Below are 15543 nucleotides of genomic sequence, written 5' to 3'. Positions count from 1 at the left end.
CATAAATAGCAATCTTTAAATGAAAGACTTCCATATCATGTAAAACTAATGATGTGATATTTTTAGAATTGTGATTTCTGGCAATATCTGTCAAGTATATTAACTTTATAATCTGTTTTGAATGGCAACCAATATTAATGTGCAGCATTCCAATTTTTTATTAGTTTTGTTATGCAGACTAATTATTGTTGTATAAACTTTATAATAATGTGTCTGAGATACTATTTGGTGACAAACTATTATGTTTAAAAATGTTTTTTTTAAAATATAGATTAATCCAATTATTTAGATCTGAATTAATGGGCGGGCACCCATACTTTTTCAGATTTTATGTATGTACCCTTCACGTCAATTTGTTTTCTCGATCACCCTGTTAAACATTATTCTTCCATGTCATTAGACAAGCTTGTTTAAACTTAAAACAGGTATTTTTAAAATAATCACTTATTTAAGAAGAATATAGAATTTACTTATTAAAATTAGACAAACACTTACAAAATACTTTAAAAAAAGCACAAATAAACTCATCCATTATCAAACTCATCTAATAACAGATAAGAAATCACAGTCACGAGGAACAATTTCATGCAATGATTCTAATCAGAAGGCATTGTCATCATATAATGCACATTGGCATTTGATAATGTTACACATCATTCCAAAAGCCATGACGATCACAGAGTCTTACTTCCCTTATTTCAACTTTCATGAACATTTAAAATAAAAATTGAGTGCTTGGTTAGCCCTGTGAAAATAGCCTAATTTATGGTATTCATCGTTTGTGCCTTGAGCTTTCTTGAATAATCGCCTAATTATTTTATTTACCTTAACACACCCCTTAGATGTTATCATTCAAAGATAAAAGGATAAGTAAAAAAAAAAACATGGGTTCTGCTCTACCTGCAGTTAAGAACGAGTTTAAGAAAGTTGAAATGAAACAAGCATCAGCTTTAGTGATAAATTTCACCCCATTACTCCTCCCAGCTTCATGAGAATTTACCGAATGTAAAAACTAAGGAAGATTTACCCAAAACAGACCAAGGCAATGATTAGAAAAAAGGTGTCAAAAACCTGGTTAAAATACTTAAACCAGTAACCTCAACTTTACATCAAAGTAGGTCCTGCAAAGATTTCAAACAACATTTTTGTCTTCCATGATGTAAAGAAAACAAAAACATCAATTAAAAAGACCAAACAGATATTCAAATCCAAGGGTATTTGGAGGAAAAAATGTAGATTGAAACTCGAGAAGACTGACATAAAAAAACCCTGTATTTTTAAAGGACCAATTCAAATGATCACCCTTCAAATAATTATTGCAGAATAGAACATACTCAACAGCATCGATTCAATATCCTATGTGTCTTTAGCATGTCAATATAAGTATTAAGTTTTATGATAACAGCATAAGTAATTGACATTTGACAGTAGACAGACGACATCAAAAGTTCATAGCATGAAAAAACTGTAAACTAACAGTAACAGTAAAACAAAAAAAAAAAGCTACATAGCTAGCTCCATAATTCATTCAGTTAACAAGCAATTAGTTATGGCCTCACACTAGATTATCATTCGCTGCATCACAATATAAGTAGTGGTCCAGCACTGCTAATAAAAGTAAGTAGATTGCCTTAAAAAGAAGCTATAAACAACCAACACACAAGTCACTATGAAGTATCTTGAGCAGCAAACACAACCATAAAGAAAAATTGAAAACTAAACTTAGTTCAAAGAGCCACGGCAGATCCTAGGTCGCCGCCATGAAGGTTCCAGAAGACGTTACCTGCATCATCGGACTTGCCGGTGTCAATAGAAATGGCAGCGAATATTGCTCGAAACGCGCCGCAAACGACGGCAGGGGCGGAGGAATTGGTTTTGGGCGAGACGCGAACGATCTTCTGCAACCCTAATCGAGTTCCGTCGACGGCGCAGGAAGAGTCGACGTTGGTGATTTGGGACACTCGACGGTTAAGCTCTTTAGGAGAAATATCAACGTCTTTAGATAGTAAGTGGAAAGAGACAGAAGTTTCGATGACGGTGGCGCCCAGAATGGCGAAAGCTTTGTTGTTTTCTTCGGAGAAGGAGGCGTGGGTCATGGCGCGACGGAGAAGATCAATGCTCTTGAAGGTGTAGCTGGCGCAGAAAAAAAAAACTTGAGCAATACTTGAACACAGATTGTGAGAGAAAAGGGAAAGGGTTTACCCGAGTTGTTTTTGGAGGGTTTCGAGAGCGGTTGAAAATGGAGAAGAGAGAAGTTTATGGGTGGTTGCGTGTCCCTGCGAAAGGAGAAGTAACAGAGTGAAGATGGTGAAGCATCGCATAGTTGAGGATCGCATTTTGGTATGAAACTATGGTGAAGACGGTTGCTTGCTCTCACTGCTTCAGTCTTCAGGACCTTTTACTTCCTCCTTAATCATAACCAACTTACTTAGCTAGCAAGGACTTTCCTCTAATAATAATAAGACAAATCTAAAATGATTTCATTTTGAGAAATGGCTACTTTCTTCATTATTTATAAAAAATGTATTATTATTATTATATTTATAATATATGTAAATTATTATAAAATGGTTATTAATTAGTTATACAAAAAATAATTATCAAACCATTATTCATTTATTTTTTTCCTTTATATAAAGTGTTCAATACTTTGCTAATCAATTTTATATAAAGCGTTAGGTTAAGCAGAAATTATTAAGTCATAAATTTTACAAGATATTTATAGGCTAAATTATTATAAGGGTCTCGTTTTGTTATTCTGGTAACAGTGTATTAATTTGGTTCTTATTTTTAAAAAAATTTCAATTGCATCATAACTTGTGTAAAAATATTTCAATTAAGATTTTTTTTTATTTTTAAATTTTAATTCTTTTTTAAAAAATAAAAAATAAAAGATATTATCATGTAACAGGATAATATCATGTGTCAATGATAAATATACTGTCTTAATTTCAATTTATTTTTTATATCTTTTATACATTAGCATATCTTTATATGTGTTTTGTGTTTTATTATGTTGTTTGTATGTTTTTTCTATGATGATCAATTATTTCATAGATAGATAGAGTAGATGAAATTGTAAATTTGGAAATCCCTAAAAAAGATGATGAGAATAAATTAAGTAAAAAAGAAGAAACAAAAGTATAAAGAAAACCCTAAATAAAAAGGAAGAGTAAAAAGAAAAAAAAATAAAAAAAATGAATTACTGACATTTAAGTGTATTTTACTTAAAAAAGAGATAAAAATATAAAAAACAAATGAATCTTTTAAAAATATTTTGAATTACTGACATTTTAGTATATCATAATTAACTTTTTTTAGGAGTAATAAGTTTAACATATGAATCTTATAAAATATTATATGAGAGTAGGTTGATGTCAAACAAAATTTAACTCTGAAATGTAAGAAAAGAAATAGTATTTTAAGTTTTATAAAATTAGAATGTAGAAAAAAATTTATTAAATCGGTAATCTTATAATATAGTTTCATTTGAAAAAGAAATTACTAGTTAAAAGTGATAAAGCATAGCAAAATTCATATAAAAAGAACTTTCTGTTAAGATCCTTTATTAAAAAAAATACAGCATATTTAATATTAATTGATCAATTATTAACATGTCCAATAACAACTCAACAATATAAAAATCAAATATAATCAAAATTCTCTTATAAACTTATATGTAAAATTGAGTCTATTAAAAAGAAAACATATTGCTTTTCTGAATACTTTTTAGTAAGTGTTTGAGAATAATTAAAGTATTTTAATAGTTGATTCTCAAATGACTATTATAAAAATGAGAAATTGATTTGGAAGTTATAATCAAAACTAAAAATTTTCTTTCATGTATAAAAGTTTGGACAGTTGTACAGAGGGTTTGCAATTTTGTTAGAAGCGATAATATGAAAGTTTACAATTTGTTAGAAAATAATATATGAAAAAGTTTATGAATTTTGTCAGAAAAATTATACAAATTTATTATTTTTTCCAGAAACATTATACAAATATAAAAATTATTAATTTTGTCCAAAAAATTCTATTTGAATAAAAATATATTTTTAATTAAATATTTATTGTGTAAATCATGATGTGCGAACCAGGTTAAATTTGTAGTGTTTTTATTATTTGTTATTATCAATGTTCTAGGAGACATTAATATCCAACATTTATAAATTTAAAATAATTTATGATATACTAATACTAAATATGTTAATTTATTGAAAATATATGTTGAACTGTTTACTCAAAAGGGTTTATTATGTTTTCTTTATCTCTTAATTTTGGGTGATACATGAAATTAGTTTTCTTTTTCAAGTTTTAAATCAATTTATTCATCTATCTATAAAAATATATTAATTTAGTTTTTTTAATCAAAATTTGTTTAATTGTTTATTTGACAATTCAAATAAGTTTATCTTCTAATATTGAAACCGTGTAGTTTTATCGTGAAATATTAAATAAATTTAACAAAATTTGATTAAAAAAACTAAATTCATATATTTATAGGATGGTAGAACTAAATTGAAATAAAATTTTGAAGAGTAACTAGTTTTAATTTTTACTTAAAATTATAAAAAAAATATATATTTAATTTAAGGATTAATTATGTTTTTCGTTCCTCAACTATTGCTAATTTTTTGTTTTCGTCTCTCATCTCTCAACTATTACTTGATTTTTTATTTTCGTTCCTCCCTTACTTAAAGTTTATACTATCTTAGTCTCTGAAATTTTGAATTGTATAAAATTGGTCCTAATTTTAAATTTCATTAGTTTGAATTGACACGATAAACGAAAGACTATTTCAGAATTTCGTTTTCATTATATTGTTATAATAAAAACATGATTTTTGATTTTCTCCTAACACTTTAAAAGAGGAATTTGGATAATTTGTGAAACCTAAAATGCGTTTTTCATTTTAATTTAAATATCTGATGCACTCCAATTCTACTCTAAAATCTTAATTAAACACGCGTTACTTTGAAAAGTCATTCTTTTACATGCAATCATAGTAAACTTATGATGGAGAAAGATATACATTGTTATGATAAGATCAAATTGAAAGATCAAAACAAAAGAGCGAAAATACTTCATGGTCAACTAAAGATACAATCTAATATATAAGACAAAATAAATATTATTCAGAAGATTAAACTAAAATTTTATAATTTATTAGATATTAATTTAAAAATATTTTTTTAGATATTTATAGAGACATGCTTAGGCAAATTGAGAAGTCTCGATATTGTGGCCGATTTGGAACCTGCAGGGTAAAAGTGGCAAAAAAAAAAGAAACTGTCGGTATCCAACATAACTAACAGTGTAATTATATTACTTATTGAGGCGGTTAGTTTTGTCGTCCAACCCGACCAACCAAAACCTTAGCTGTGTCCTTAATTGGAGTGTTGTTTGTTGGAAGTGAAACTAGGTTGCAATGCCAGGCCCTGGTCCTCACCTGATGTATGCCATGGCCTCTGGTCTGGGTCTCACTACCATCACCAATGGAAGGTTTAGCCCTCACCACACACTTACCTACACAGTAAACGCCTTCTTTGGCCCTGACGTTGGTTCTTTCTCTGAGTGGCTTGCTTCACTTTCTGGTGCTGACCCTGTTCAAGCTCTGGGATCCGCTCTTGCTAATCTCATCCATCATCCTTTCTACTACATCCTTATTTTGGGTCTTCCTCTCTCCTTTCTCTATTCTCGGATATCCACCTATCTTCTTCGCGCACACCTTCTTGATTCCGTCTCCAGGGTCACTCTCACTCCTTTTCTTTCCTCCTTCCTCAAAATTCATCATTTCCTACTTTATTAACCTCCGATTGCAGGTCCCCCTTACGAGGATGCAATGTTTTTGCTTGATATCTGCTGGCTCTTTTACCCACTTCTTTCTTGATCATCTGTTTGAGGTAACATGTGGAGGTTTTAATTAAGTCTTAAACACTGAATTTTGTAATCAATCACACTAGGATGAATAAATCTTTGGAATTCAATTACTTTCCCATTAAATTATTCTTCAGATTATAAATCCTTAACAATTAGAGCCTAACATCCCTCAAGCTCTGCCGCTGGGGGATGATTGTGCATTCACCTTGATTCATACCAAATTATGATAATCCTGGGAGAATCACACCACAAAAGTTAGTTATTATAGTTGAATAACTATTTATATACCCCATGCTTCGATAACCTTGGAACTCAAGTTTAACACTTGCTCTTAGCAAAAGAAAATGGTGACCAAATATAAGCAGCCATTGATTTGATAAGAACGAACCAACCTCATAGTTCAACTGAAACAATGGAAACGCTGAGGAATTTGTCGAAATATGATTTAAATAGGACTAAGGGTAATTTAAGATTAATATAGAAGTATAATATACAAGTCAATTACATTCGTCTTTCTAGAAGTGTATGAATTAAACATTTCAATACCTGAGATATTATAAACCCTTGAACAGACCTGGACTTTACATTTTAGCCTTTATCGGTACAAAATTGCTATAGAAAATGTGTATAAATGTCTTAGGATTAAATGTCTGATCTATGCAGTCTAAATTCTAAAACTCTAATTTAATTAAAAGCTTTGATTCCCGTGGCTGACTTTACACTGAACTACTATTAGTCTTTCCTATTTATGGAAACAAAGGTAGAAACCTGGATTTGAGCTGAATTTGACAGTGCTGCAAATTGTGTAATGGTGTGCATAGAAAAGCGAAATGCTGCAATTTGTCATAATTTGTCCTGAACCATTACTCTTGTACTACAACTCATTGACAAATGTTATTATTTCTGAAATCACTCAGGAGAATGGAAAAACAACGATGTACACTTGGATTTTGAGCACGGGCTGGTGGCAAAGTAGAGCACCAGTGAACCCAGATGCTGTTGTTGTAGTTGGCTTCTTGTGTGCTTGCTTAGTTGGTGGCTTTTTTTACATCAACAGGTTTCTATTTTTTGCAACTTACCATGTTAATCATCAACATATATCATAAACACACAATGGCTTTAAGTTTTAAGTTTTTCTCTCCTTAATTACCATGCAGAGCAAGTTCCTCAAACTCCATAAAGAAAAAGTCATATCAGTCGATGCTACTTATTATATGCATAGCTTTGTTGTACTGTTTTTGGTGTGCAATCCAGCTATACTGGTTCAGTCCGCGTCGTCCAGCAGTTGGTGAAGAGGCTGATCTTGGTGTTCTTGTGTTTTTAGCTCTATACTTTTTCCTACCTTACGGTTTGTGCATAATTTCCATGTCCCCAAAAGATCCTGATACAAATCAAATTCCTCTTTAAAAGTATTTATTGTACAATCAATCACCAGAAATATGTAAAATTCCGCATCCATTATTCCTTGTTTGGAACAGGATTCTTTTGACATTACCGTTTTTATCCCACTTTACGTGTATTGAGTGATCATTTTTTATCTGTATCTTATTCCACTCTTCAACATGAGCCTGTTGAAAAGTGATGGATTGTAGAAATTCCATTTGATTCCTCTCACTATGATTCAGCTGTTCGAATGAAGGTTATTGAAGGTGTCACCGTTGAAATTTGTTTGGATGAATCAGGAATTCCACAATAAATATATATTACACAAACAGGCTTTCTTCCTGCACCTCCAAAGTTTCTTCCTGGACCCCAACTTTTCCTCTTATGCCCATTATGCCCAATCTGTCCCTAATTATATGTTTTAAATATTAAATTAATTAGGTAATCACATTACTACTTAACAAAGGATTCATCTGCCTCCATGTATTATATTTGCGTGCACACCCAAGTCATTTTAACGGCATCTGGTTGGTTTCTCTCTTCAGCTATCTTCTTCCCTCAACAATGACGTTTTGAATTTACATACGAAAAATATTCGATAAATACATGATTTCAAAATCCGATTTAAAAAAAACACTGAATTTTAAAATCCAATTTAAAAAAATACTAAATTTCAAAATTTGATTTATCCATTCAATGGATCTCCTTAAAGATCCTTCCGGATTTCGCAATACATTAAATAAAACATCCACGCCCGAATTTAGAAAGCCGTGAAATGAAACCCGGCAAAAGACTTATATAGTAGATAACCTAAATATCATTATTCTAAGCAGGGATTTCAACAAAATCTTTATCAGTGGGTATCAACAAAATCTTTACTAGTTAGCAGACTTGGATAAAACTCGTAATGAATAGAAAATAAATATTAAAAATATTAAAATGGAAGTGTGTGGGAAATAGATACAAATATTTTTTACACCTGCATGTTAACACAGTAAGTACGAGTGGATACCGTGGTTCTAACGTAAACTAAAAAGAAATTATTAAAATATTAACATATTGAGTTTGAATAAGTTATTTTTGATCTATTGGTTTTAAAAAAATCTCCATTTATTAGTAAATTATCATTCAACGCTATTTGAATGAGCTATTTTGACTTTGTTCGAAATTTATAAAGTTATGTATTGTATTTTTATTTAAATTTATGGTTCAATTTTTTTATTAAATATTTCTTTTATAAATATCCGCGGGTACCCGTAGATATACGTGAATATTAAAAAAATATATGAGTACCCACATAACAGATACCCGCACGAATATAGATACGGGTATGAGAAGAATATTTATCCAACGATAAGATACATGGAAACTACTACTTGTATCCTATCCGTCCCGTTGACATTCTAATCCTAACCTAAAAGCTAATATAATAATCGAAGATCAAAAGCTTTTAAAATCACATATATACATATTTAAATTGAAACCATGCGTCTTTTTCAAGTTGTCATAAACCATTAAATAATTTAATGATATAATGACTATTTTATTCAAATTATTATTTCAAAAAACATGGAGGATGAGTTAATACAATAATTGCTTGATCGAAAAGAAATCAAAGAAAAAAACTAATGACTAATAAACAGATAAAGAAAATATAAAAATATAAGTGAAAATAGTATATAAGATACATTATTTTTTAATTTAATTTTACCAATTTTTTTAATCAAATCTCTTAAATTAATTTTTTTCTTTTTCTATTTTTTCGTACTCTAACATAATGTTAAATAATGACTAAAGAGGAAGAGAGATAATTGTAACGTAAATGTTGATAGAATAGTCAGTATGCAGAAAATTTTATAATTTATTATTCTTTTAAATTAAATTTTTTATTTTGATAGAGTCCATTTTTTACGTTAAAATATTTAATTATTTCTCTCTGCATGTTTATCTGACAATTTAAAAATATCATAAAAGGTTGTTTTATACTGTTTCCTTAATAAAATTTGTTTTGTGTGGAAAATATGTTATTTTAATTTCTAAAGCACAATTCCCCGTTTGATAGATATGGATTAAGGGAAGAGGCCCATATATAAATGGGCTTCATATTTAGAAGCCCACAACTCTAGTGAGCAATGGCGCAAGCAGACTACCCTTAAAGCTTGTGATATATTTATGATATGACGTAACGCATTTATTTTAGTAACTACACATTAAAAAGAGCATTATTATTAAACACACGATAACAGTTGAAGTAATTTCAATTTTTTAAACACACCATAAAAGAGTATGATTTCACTTCTATTTCGTTTTCTTTGCAGCTTTTGTAAGTACTAAGTACAACATATTTGCATAGTAATCAATACACATAAAATCGTATTGTTATAGAGTTTGGATTGACTAGTAATCTTTATAAAGGGATGATACTGATTTTATAAATATATATAAGTTTATAACTTGTATTTCTGTGTCTTATGTCTCAAAAGAGAGAAGTTATTTCTTATATTTTTTTAATATACTTGTTTGATAACTTTAGGTTATAAGATAATTTGAGTACAATCTCATGTAAAAATAAATCAATTGCACTATTCACACATATACTTAAATTATGTGTTGTTGGGTTGTTGATATCTATCAATTGTTAAATACAAATCACATTGCAGATCACAATAGAAAAATATTATATATATAGTTGGTGTTTAACCTTCAACACTCTTTAACAAATCGAATTGCATAAAAAACAACAACTTATTGAAGCATCTTGCCCTAACATATACACAAAAATTTCAAATCAATATATATAATCAAACTTAGTTGATTTGGTTTTGAATGATTTATATCTTTTTATTAATTTCAAACACTTAGACTTAATTGGTTACTTTCTCTCCTTATAGTTGGTACCATTTTGTATGAAACCAGTGATGTTCTTTCGATATACTCAAAGTATATAGAATAATTTGTATCTGGGTTACTGCCTCATGAACCCACTACGCTTATAAAATATTATATATATATATATATATATATATATATATATATATATATATATATATATATATATATATATATATATATATATATATATATATATGCAACAAAAAAATTAGTGCAGCAGATACTGCGGCCATTAATTAATTCTATTGAATTAGATACGAGCATGACAGAATCAGATTTGCCACGTCAACTGACATTCTCCTACTGTATTTTATAAAAGCTTCTTAACCCAAAATATTTTAAGTTTTTCAATTTATATTTTTTTTTGACACATTTGGTTAAAACCCATATTAAAAATAAAAAAATTTATATAATTGTAACTCTTTGAACCATCATAATTATTTAAAAATTATTATATTTCTTTTACATTTACGAACATTTTATTTTATTTTTTAATTTTTTAACATTAACTCGACCATCTAACATACCTGCACTAGTTAATGTTTTGGGTAAAATATATCCATTTTAATAATGCTCAATGATTAGATTTAAGATCGGGGGATGTGAATCATAATGTATCTATCAATTCAATTCTAATGTCTCATTAAAGTTATGAATTTCCAATATATAGACCTCCTCGAAATTTCATGAGACACTAGATTAATTTCCTTCGCATTAAAAAATAATAATAATGCTGCAAATCCTACATAACATTAAAGTCAAATAGTACAGGAATGTCAGCAACAATATTAAGAAAACATATTTATTCAGGTTCATGTTCTGAAGACGAGAAGACATAAAAACTGTTTTAAACACAAGGAATCATCTTTTCATGTTTACATCGTCCGACAACAAAAAGGTTGATGATACTCAATAATGGAGTGTATCTTTCTGACCTGCATCTCTTTTTGCATTTTTTTTGTTATAAATAAATTAAAAAAAATCCATTAGGTTTTTAAGTGTTGGTTATTAATTAGATTGATGTAAATGAAATTTATGAACAAGTTTATTAAATAAAAAAAGGGAGTAATTTGCATCATTATATGAGATTCAATATATTGTTTATCTTGGTTATGACAACAAAATATATTGAATGAGAAAAGTTATTCCTCTTCGTATTCCTGTAGAGTCAAACTTTATATTGGAGGCACCCCTTTGACTACAACTTTTTAAATTTGTATATTACTTAAGCTTACCTCTAGTATTTACTAAAAAGAGGTTCCTTTATAGTAAAATATTTGTTTTTTATTCCCTTTTAAAGTATTTTTTTTTCGAAGTTCCAACAATTTATGACTCTAACTTGTCTATATTGTTTATTTAACAACATGCATTCCTATTTTTAAACAAAAACTAGTGGATAATTAAAAATGAAATTAAATCTCGAAGATAAAAGAATTAGTTTTTCTAAAATGTATAAAAAATGTTAATGAATTTATGTGTTCCAAACTTAAATTTGGGTGTTGGTGTAAAATAATATATACTTAGGGGTGCCAATATGGGTCTGGCCCGTCGGGCTGACCCGCAAGCCCGCAAAAATAACGCGGGACGGGTCAGGACAATGAACTCGAAGGTCTGCAGTGATCCAGTTTGCAAGCCCACATAAAAAAAAACTTGCACTTGTGTGTATCAATTACTTTGTTCTCGACTCTTATATTAACGTTCGAAATTATTGTATGACTGGAAAAAACAAGTATTATGTATTGTTTAATGTACTAAAATTTGAAGAATACATTTTGTATGTCAAAGTATGAATATCAATGTGATAAAAATGTTGAATTACCAATTTATCATCCAACTTTCCAAAGTCTTTGCTTTAATAATTTTTTGAACTTCTTAAAGTTTTCCAATTTTTTTAACATTGAAAATTTTATCATAAGAATTAAAAAAGAATTAAGAAAATTAAAAAATAAAATAAAAAATTTAAAATATTAAAAAAAAAAGCAGGCTGGTCCGTGGGCATGCAATGTGCGGGGCAGACCATACATTTCAGCCCGCACTAAAAATGCGGGAAGGGACAACCGACCCGCATTGTGCGGGCCAAATGCGAACCGGACCTAAATGAGTCGGGTCGGCTTGTATTACTACCCCTATATACTCAAGTCAATTTTGATAGCATTTAAATAATTCAGCTAATTAAGAGACTTTATTTCAGCAAGAAAAATAGGCAATTTTAGAAAGCGTCTATTTGAAGATTAATTCTGTTTTAACTTCTGTATTGGAGGTAAGAATGGGCAAATGCAAGAACAAAAAAAAAGAAGAAAAAAGTGATAAATAAAGTTGTAAAGAGCGAAAGAAGTAAGGGCTTGAAAAGGTAAAAAGATAAAAAAAGAGACTCCGAGATTAACTTGTAAAAGAATAAATTTAAAGACTTGTAGAGGTAAAGATATTGTACAATTAACATTTTAAGCTAATAAAATAATTTCTCCCACCCAATTTCTCATCTTGGGTCTAGAATCACTAATTAATGTTTATTACATGTGTGAAGTTCTAGCAAAACAATGATATAATTGCTACAGTATTTGATTTATGATCATTATTCTAATTTAATTAATAACCTATTATCATCACAAATCATAATATAAGTTAAGAGTACCCATTACATATATAATATATATACATAAGTGTAAATAAGAGATTAAACAGGTAGGATCAATGAAATATTTAATACACTTATCAGCACACTATTATCAATTCAGTTGAGTAAGTTAGTATTTTCAGTCAATTAGTTTATCTAGATTAGCCAGCAATCTTTTTAATGTTGATTAAAATAAAAATAAAAGGACTATAAACATGCTAAATAATAAATACTTACTAATTAAATTTTAATTATTAATAATGATTGAAGTAATATTCTTTTTCAATTTATACCATCAGATATATTAATTAATAAACAAAAAACTTATTAAACATTTTCATAATTTAGTAGGGTTTTAAAAGTATATACCTTTAGTTACGACATGTCCCACTTTTTGATTTCATATCTCCACCATAGTTTTCCACCTATATATATTATACCAGGTGAAGGCTAGGAAACGCATTAGAACATTTACTCTCTTTTCCCTTCTCAGTTTTCCCTACGAATATTGCACAAACTTTATAAGACAGAGAAAATAAAAATATAAGAATTGAATACCAAACCCAAAGGAGAAACTACCAATGGCATCTAGTGTTGTCTGTCAATATCCGACCAAAACACAACTTGAGGTTCAGAATTTTGATGATGAAAACGTTGTAACATCAGAAGCTAATTATGGAAAGGAGTGTAACGTAGCACCTAAAGACACATCTCCTACGCTTCCTGGGTGGTATGCTGACGTATCTTGGCCAGGTACTCTCTCTAAGGACCCTTCAAATTCAATTACTTCACTCATTTATTTATTTGTTCATAACAAATTCACTAAGTTTCTTAATTTTGTGAAGTTGTTTTAAGAAGTATAAATAATTTTCAAAACCAGAAAAAAAAAATGTACCGTTGATTGTGTGTTGTACCTATGCTGACACGTCATTTTCAATTTTTTACAATAATATAAAAAATGTCGGAATGATATTTTAGTACGGCCTATGAAAGAATGAACTGTGTAAAGAGTGTAACAAAAAAAAGGCATTTTGAAGTACTGACGACACCAAAAATTGTACAGGAGAAGCACACATATATAAAATGGAAAAAATCATATTCCAAGGGAAATCAGAATTCCAAGAGCTTCTCGTATTTGAGGTACCCATTCTCTGTGAACATGTTCCATACTTTACAATCATTTGATTTGTTTTTGTAACTTTGTTACTGTTTGATCTTAATGGGTGTTGTGAATTGTACAGTCATCGAGGCATGGCAAGGTTGCAATTCTGGATGGGTATATCCAGCTGACAGAGAATGATGAATTTGCTTACCAAGAGATGCTCACTCACCTTGCACTCTGTTCCGTTCCAAATCCAAAGAAGGTTTTCTGTTCTTCATCCATTCTTGGTTTTTGTATCAACTTTTGATTACTCAATATCTCTGAAAGAAAACGTGATGTGATTCCCAAATTTGTTAAACAAGGGTTGATGAACATTACAGGTACTGGTAGTTGGAGGGGGAGATGGTGGGATTCTTAGGGAAATATCGCGTCATTCATCTGTTGAACATATTGATATATGTGAAATAGACAAAATGGTGATTGATGTAAGTCTTCTTAACAATCCTAAGATTCATTCTGAAAGGTTCTATTGAATATTCTGATGCTTTTTGATTTATACCCTATATATAGGTTTATAAGAAGTTTTTCCCAGATATAGCTGTTGGTTACGAGGATCCCCGAGTGCATGTTCACATCAGAGATGGTAAAAATTTATGTACGAGGTACATTAGTCAATATAGTTTTACTTAATTTCTAACAAACATATGCAGGAATTGCGTTCATGAATTGTGTTCCTGAGGGCACGTACGACGTCATTATATTGGACGCGTTTCAACCAATGGGTAAAAAAATCTTGTTTCAGACAATTTTTTATTTAAAATCGGAGCTGAAGTGAGAAAAGAAGATAATGTGATGATATGCAGGACCTATTGCGGAAGTTCTTGCTGATAGCTGCTTCTTAGATTCAGTAGCAAAGGCTCTTGGACCTGGTGGGGTGTTGTCTGCTCCAGCAGAGAGTTTGTGGCATAAGAACTTTGTGGTTGCAGAAAGCATAGCAAAATGCAAGAATATATTCAAAGGCTCAGTGAACTACGCTTGGACCACAGTTCCTACATATGCAAGGCATTTCTTATATAACTACATATTTACATCTCTGAAGTGTAGATATTAAGAGAAGGTTTTGGTGAGAAGTGTTTGTTTATTTGTTTTTGTTTCACAGTGGGGTGATCGGATTCATGCTTTGCTCCACAGAGGGTCCCCCAGTGAACTTCAGACACCCGATAAATCCACTGAATCCGGAGAAAAATGGGGTCGCCAAGGGACCTCCTAAGTTCTATAACTCAGAGGTACTCCATTGAAACGCTTCCTTTGCTTTTTTTCTTCTCTTTCTTTCCAACTTCAGAATTAACTCCTCTCTCGTCTTTTGTTTTTGTTACCACAGATCCATTCTGCTGCATTCTGTCTTCCTTCTTTTGTGGATGTTGATCCAAAAAGATATTGATAAAAATCTCAGAAGAAATAAATAAGTTGCCAGATTGGAATGAGAGGAGAAATAAAGTAGAAATTGGAAATGTTTGAATTAATATTATTTTTCACATTTCTTTTTCATCCTCTGAACCAAACAACACCCTAAAAAAAATTACAAAATATGTAATACATCTGTTTTAGTTATCTAATAGTATATGTCTAGGGATAAATTTAAAAGTAGACCGATCATTGGTTTAGCTAATCA

The 15543-nt window shown here is 29.9% G+C and overlaps 3 protein-coding genes across 3 annotated transcripts; 2 read left to right on the top strand and 1 right to left on the bottom strand.

Annotated features, from left to right (window-relative positions):
* Nucleotides 1-1485: 1485 nt before the first annotated feature.
* NFD2 (Ribonuclease III family protein) lies at nucleotides 1486-2433 on the bottom strand. The gene is made up of 2 exons (XM_028061517.1): nucleotides 2203-2433; nucleotides 1486-2133 (listed from the first exon to the last, which is right to left on the bottom strand). The coding sequence occupies exons 1-2, from the start codon at nucleotides 2334-2336 to the stop codon at nucleotides 1728-1730; spliced, it is 540 nt and encodes a 179-aa protein (XP_027917318.1). The 5' UTR covers nucleotides 2337-2433; the 3' UTR covers nucleotides 1486-1727.
* Nucleotides 2434-5343: 2910 nt separating this feature from the next.
* LOC114176315 (uncharacterized) lies at nucleotides 5344-7518 on the top strand. The gene is made up of 4 exons (XM_028061315.2): nucleotides 5344-5749; nucleotides 5823-5903; nucleotides 6798-6937; nucleotides 7038-7518. The coding sequence occupies exons 1-4, from the start codon at nucleotides 5429-5431 to the stop codon at nucleotides 7285-7287; spliced, it is 792 nt and encodes a 263-aa protein (XP_027917116.2). The 5' UTR covers nucleotides 5344-5428; the 3' UTR covers nucleotides 7288-7518.
* Nucleotides 7519-13243: 5725 nt separating this feature from the next.
* Nucleotides 13244-15394, top strand: LOC114179506 (spermidine synthase 1-like). Its single transcript, XM_028065864.2, has 9 exons — nucleotides 13244-13522; nucleotides 13833-13909; nucleotides 14011-14133; nucleotides 14252-14356; nucleotides 14442-14514; nucleotides 14582-14653; nucleotides 14735-14933; nucleotides 15031-15157; nucleotides 15253-15394. Exons 1-9 carry the CDS (start codon nucleotides 13351-13353, stop codon nucleotides 15310-15312), a joined length of 1008 nt encoding a protein of 335 aa, XP_027921665.2. The 5' UTR covers nucleotides 13244-13350; the 3' UTR covers nucleotides 15313-15394.
* Nucleotides 15395-15543: the final 149 nt, after the last annotated feature.

The sequence above is a fragment of the Vigna unguiculata genome, chromosome 3, assembly GCF_037176805.1.
Source record: "Vigna unguiculata cultivar grain cowpea cultivar isolate G323 ecotype 2 chromosome 3, ASM3717680v1, whole genome shotgun sequence".
NCBI lineage: Eukaryota > Viridiplantae > Streptophyta > Magnoliopsida > Fabales > Fabaceae > Vigna > Vigna unguiculata.
The sequence above is the reverse complement of the archived record's forward strand: the minus strand, read 5'-3'. Positions and strand labels throughout refer to the sequence as shown.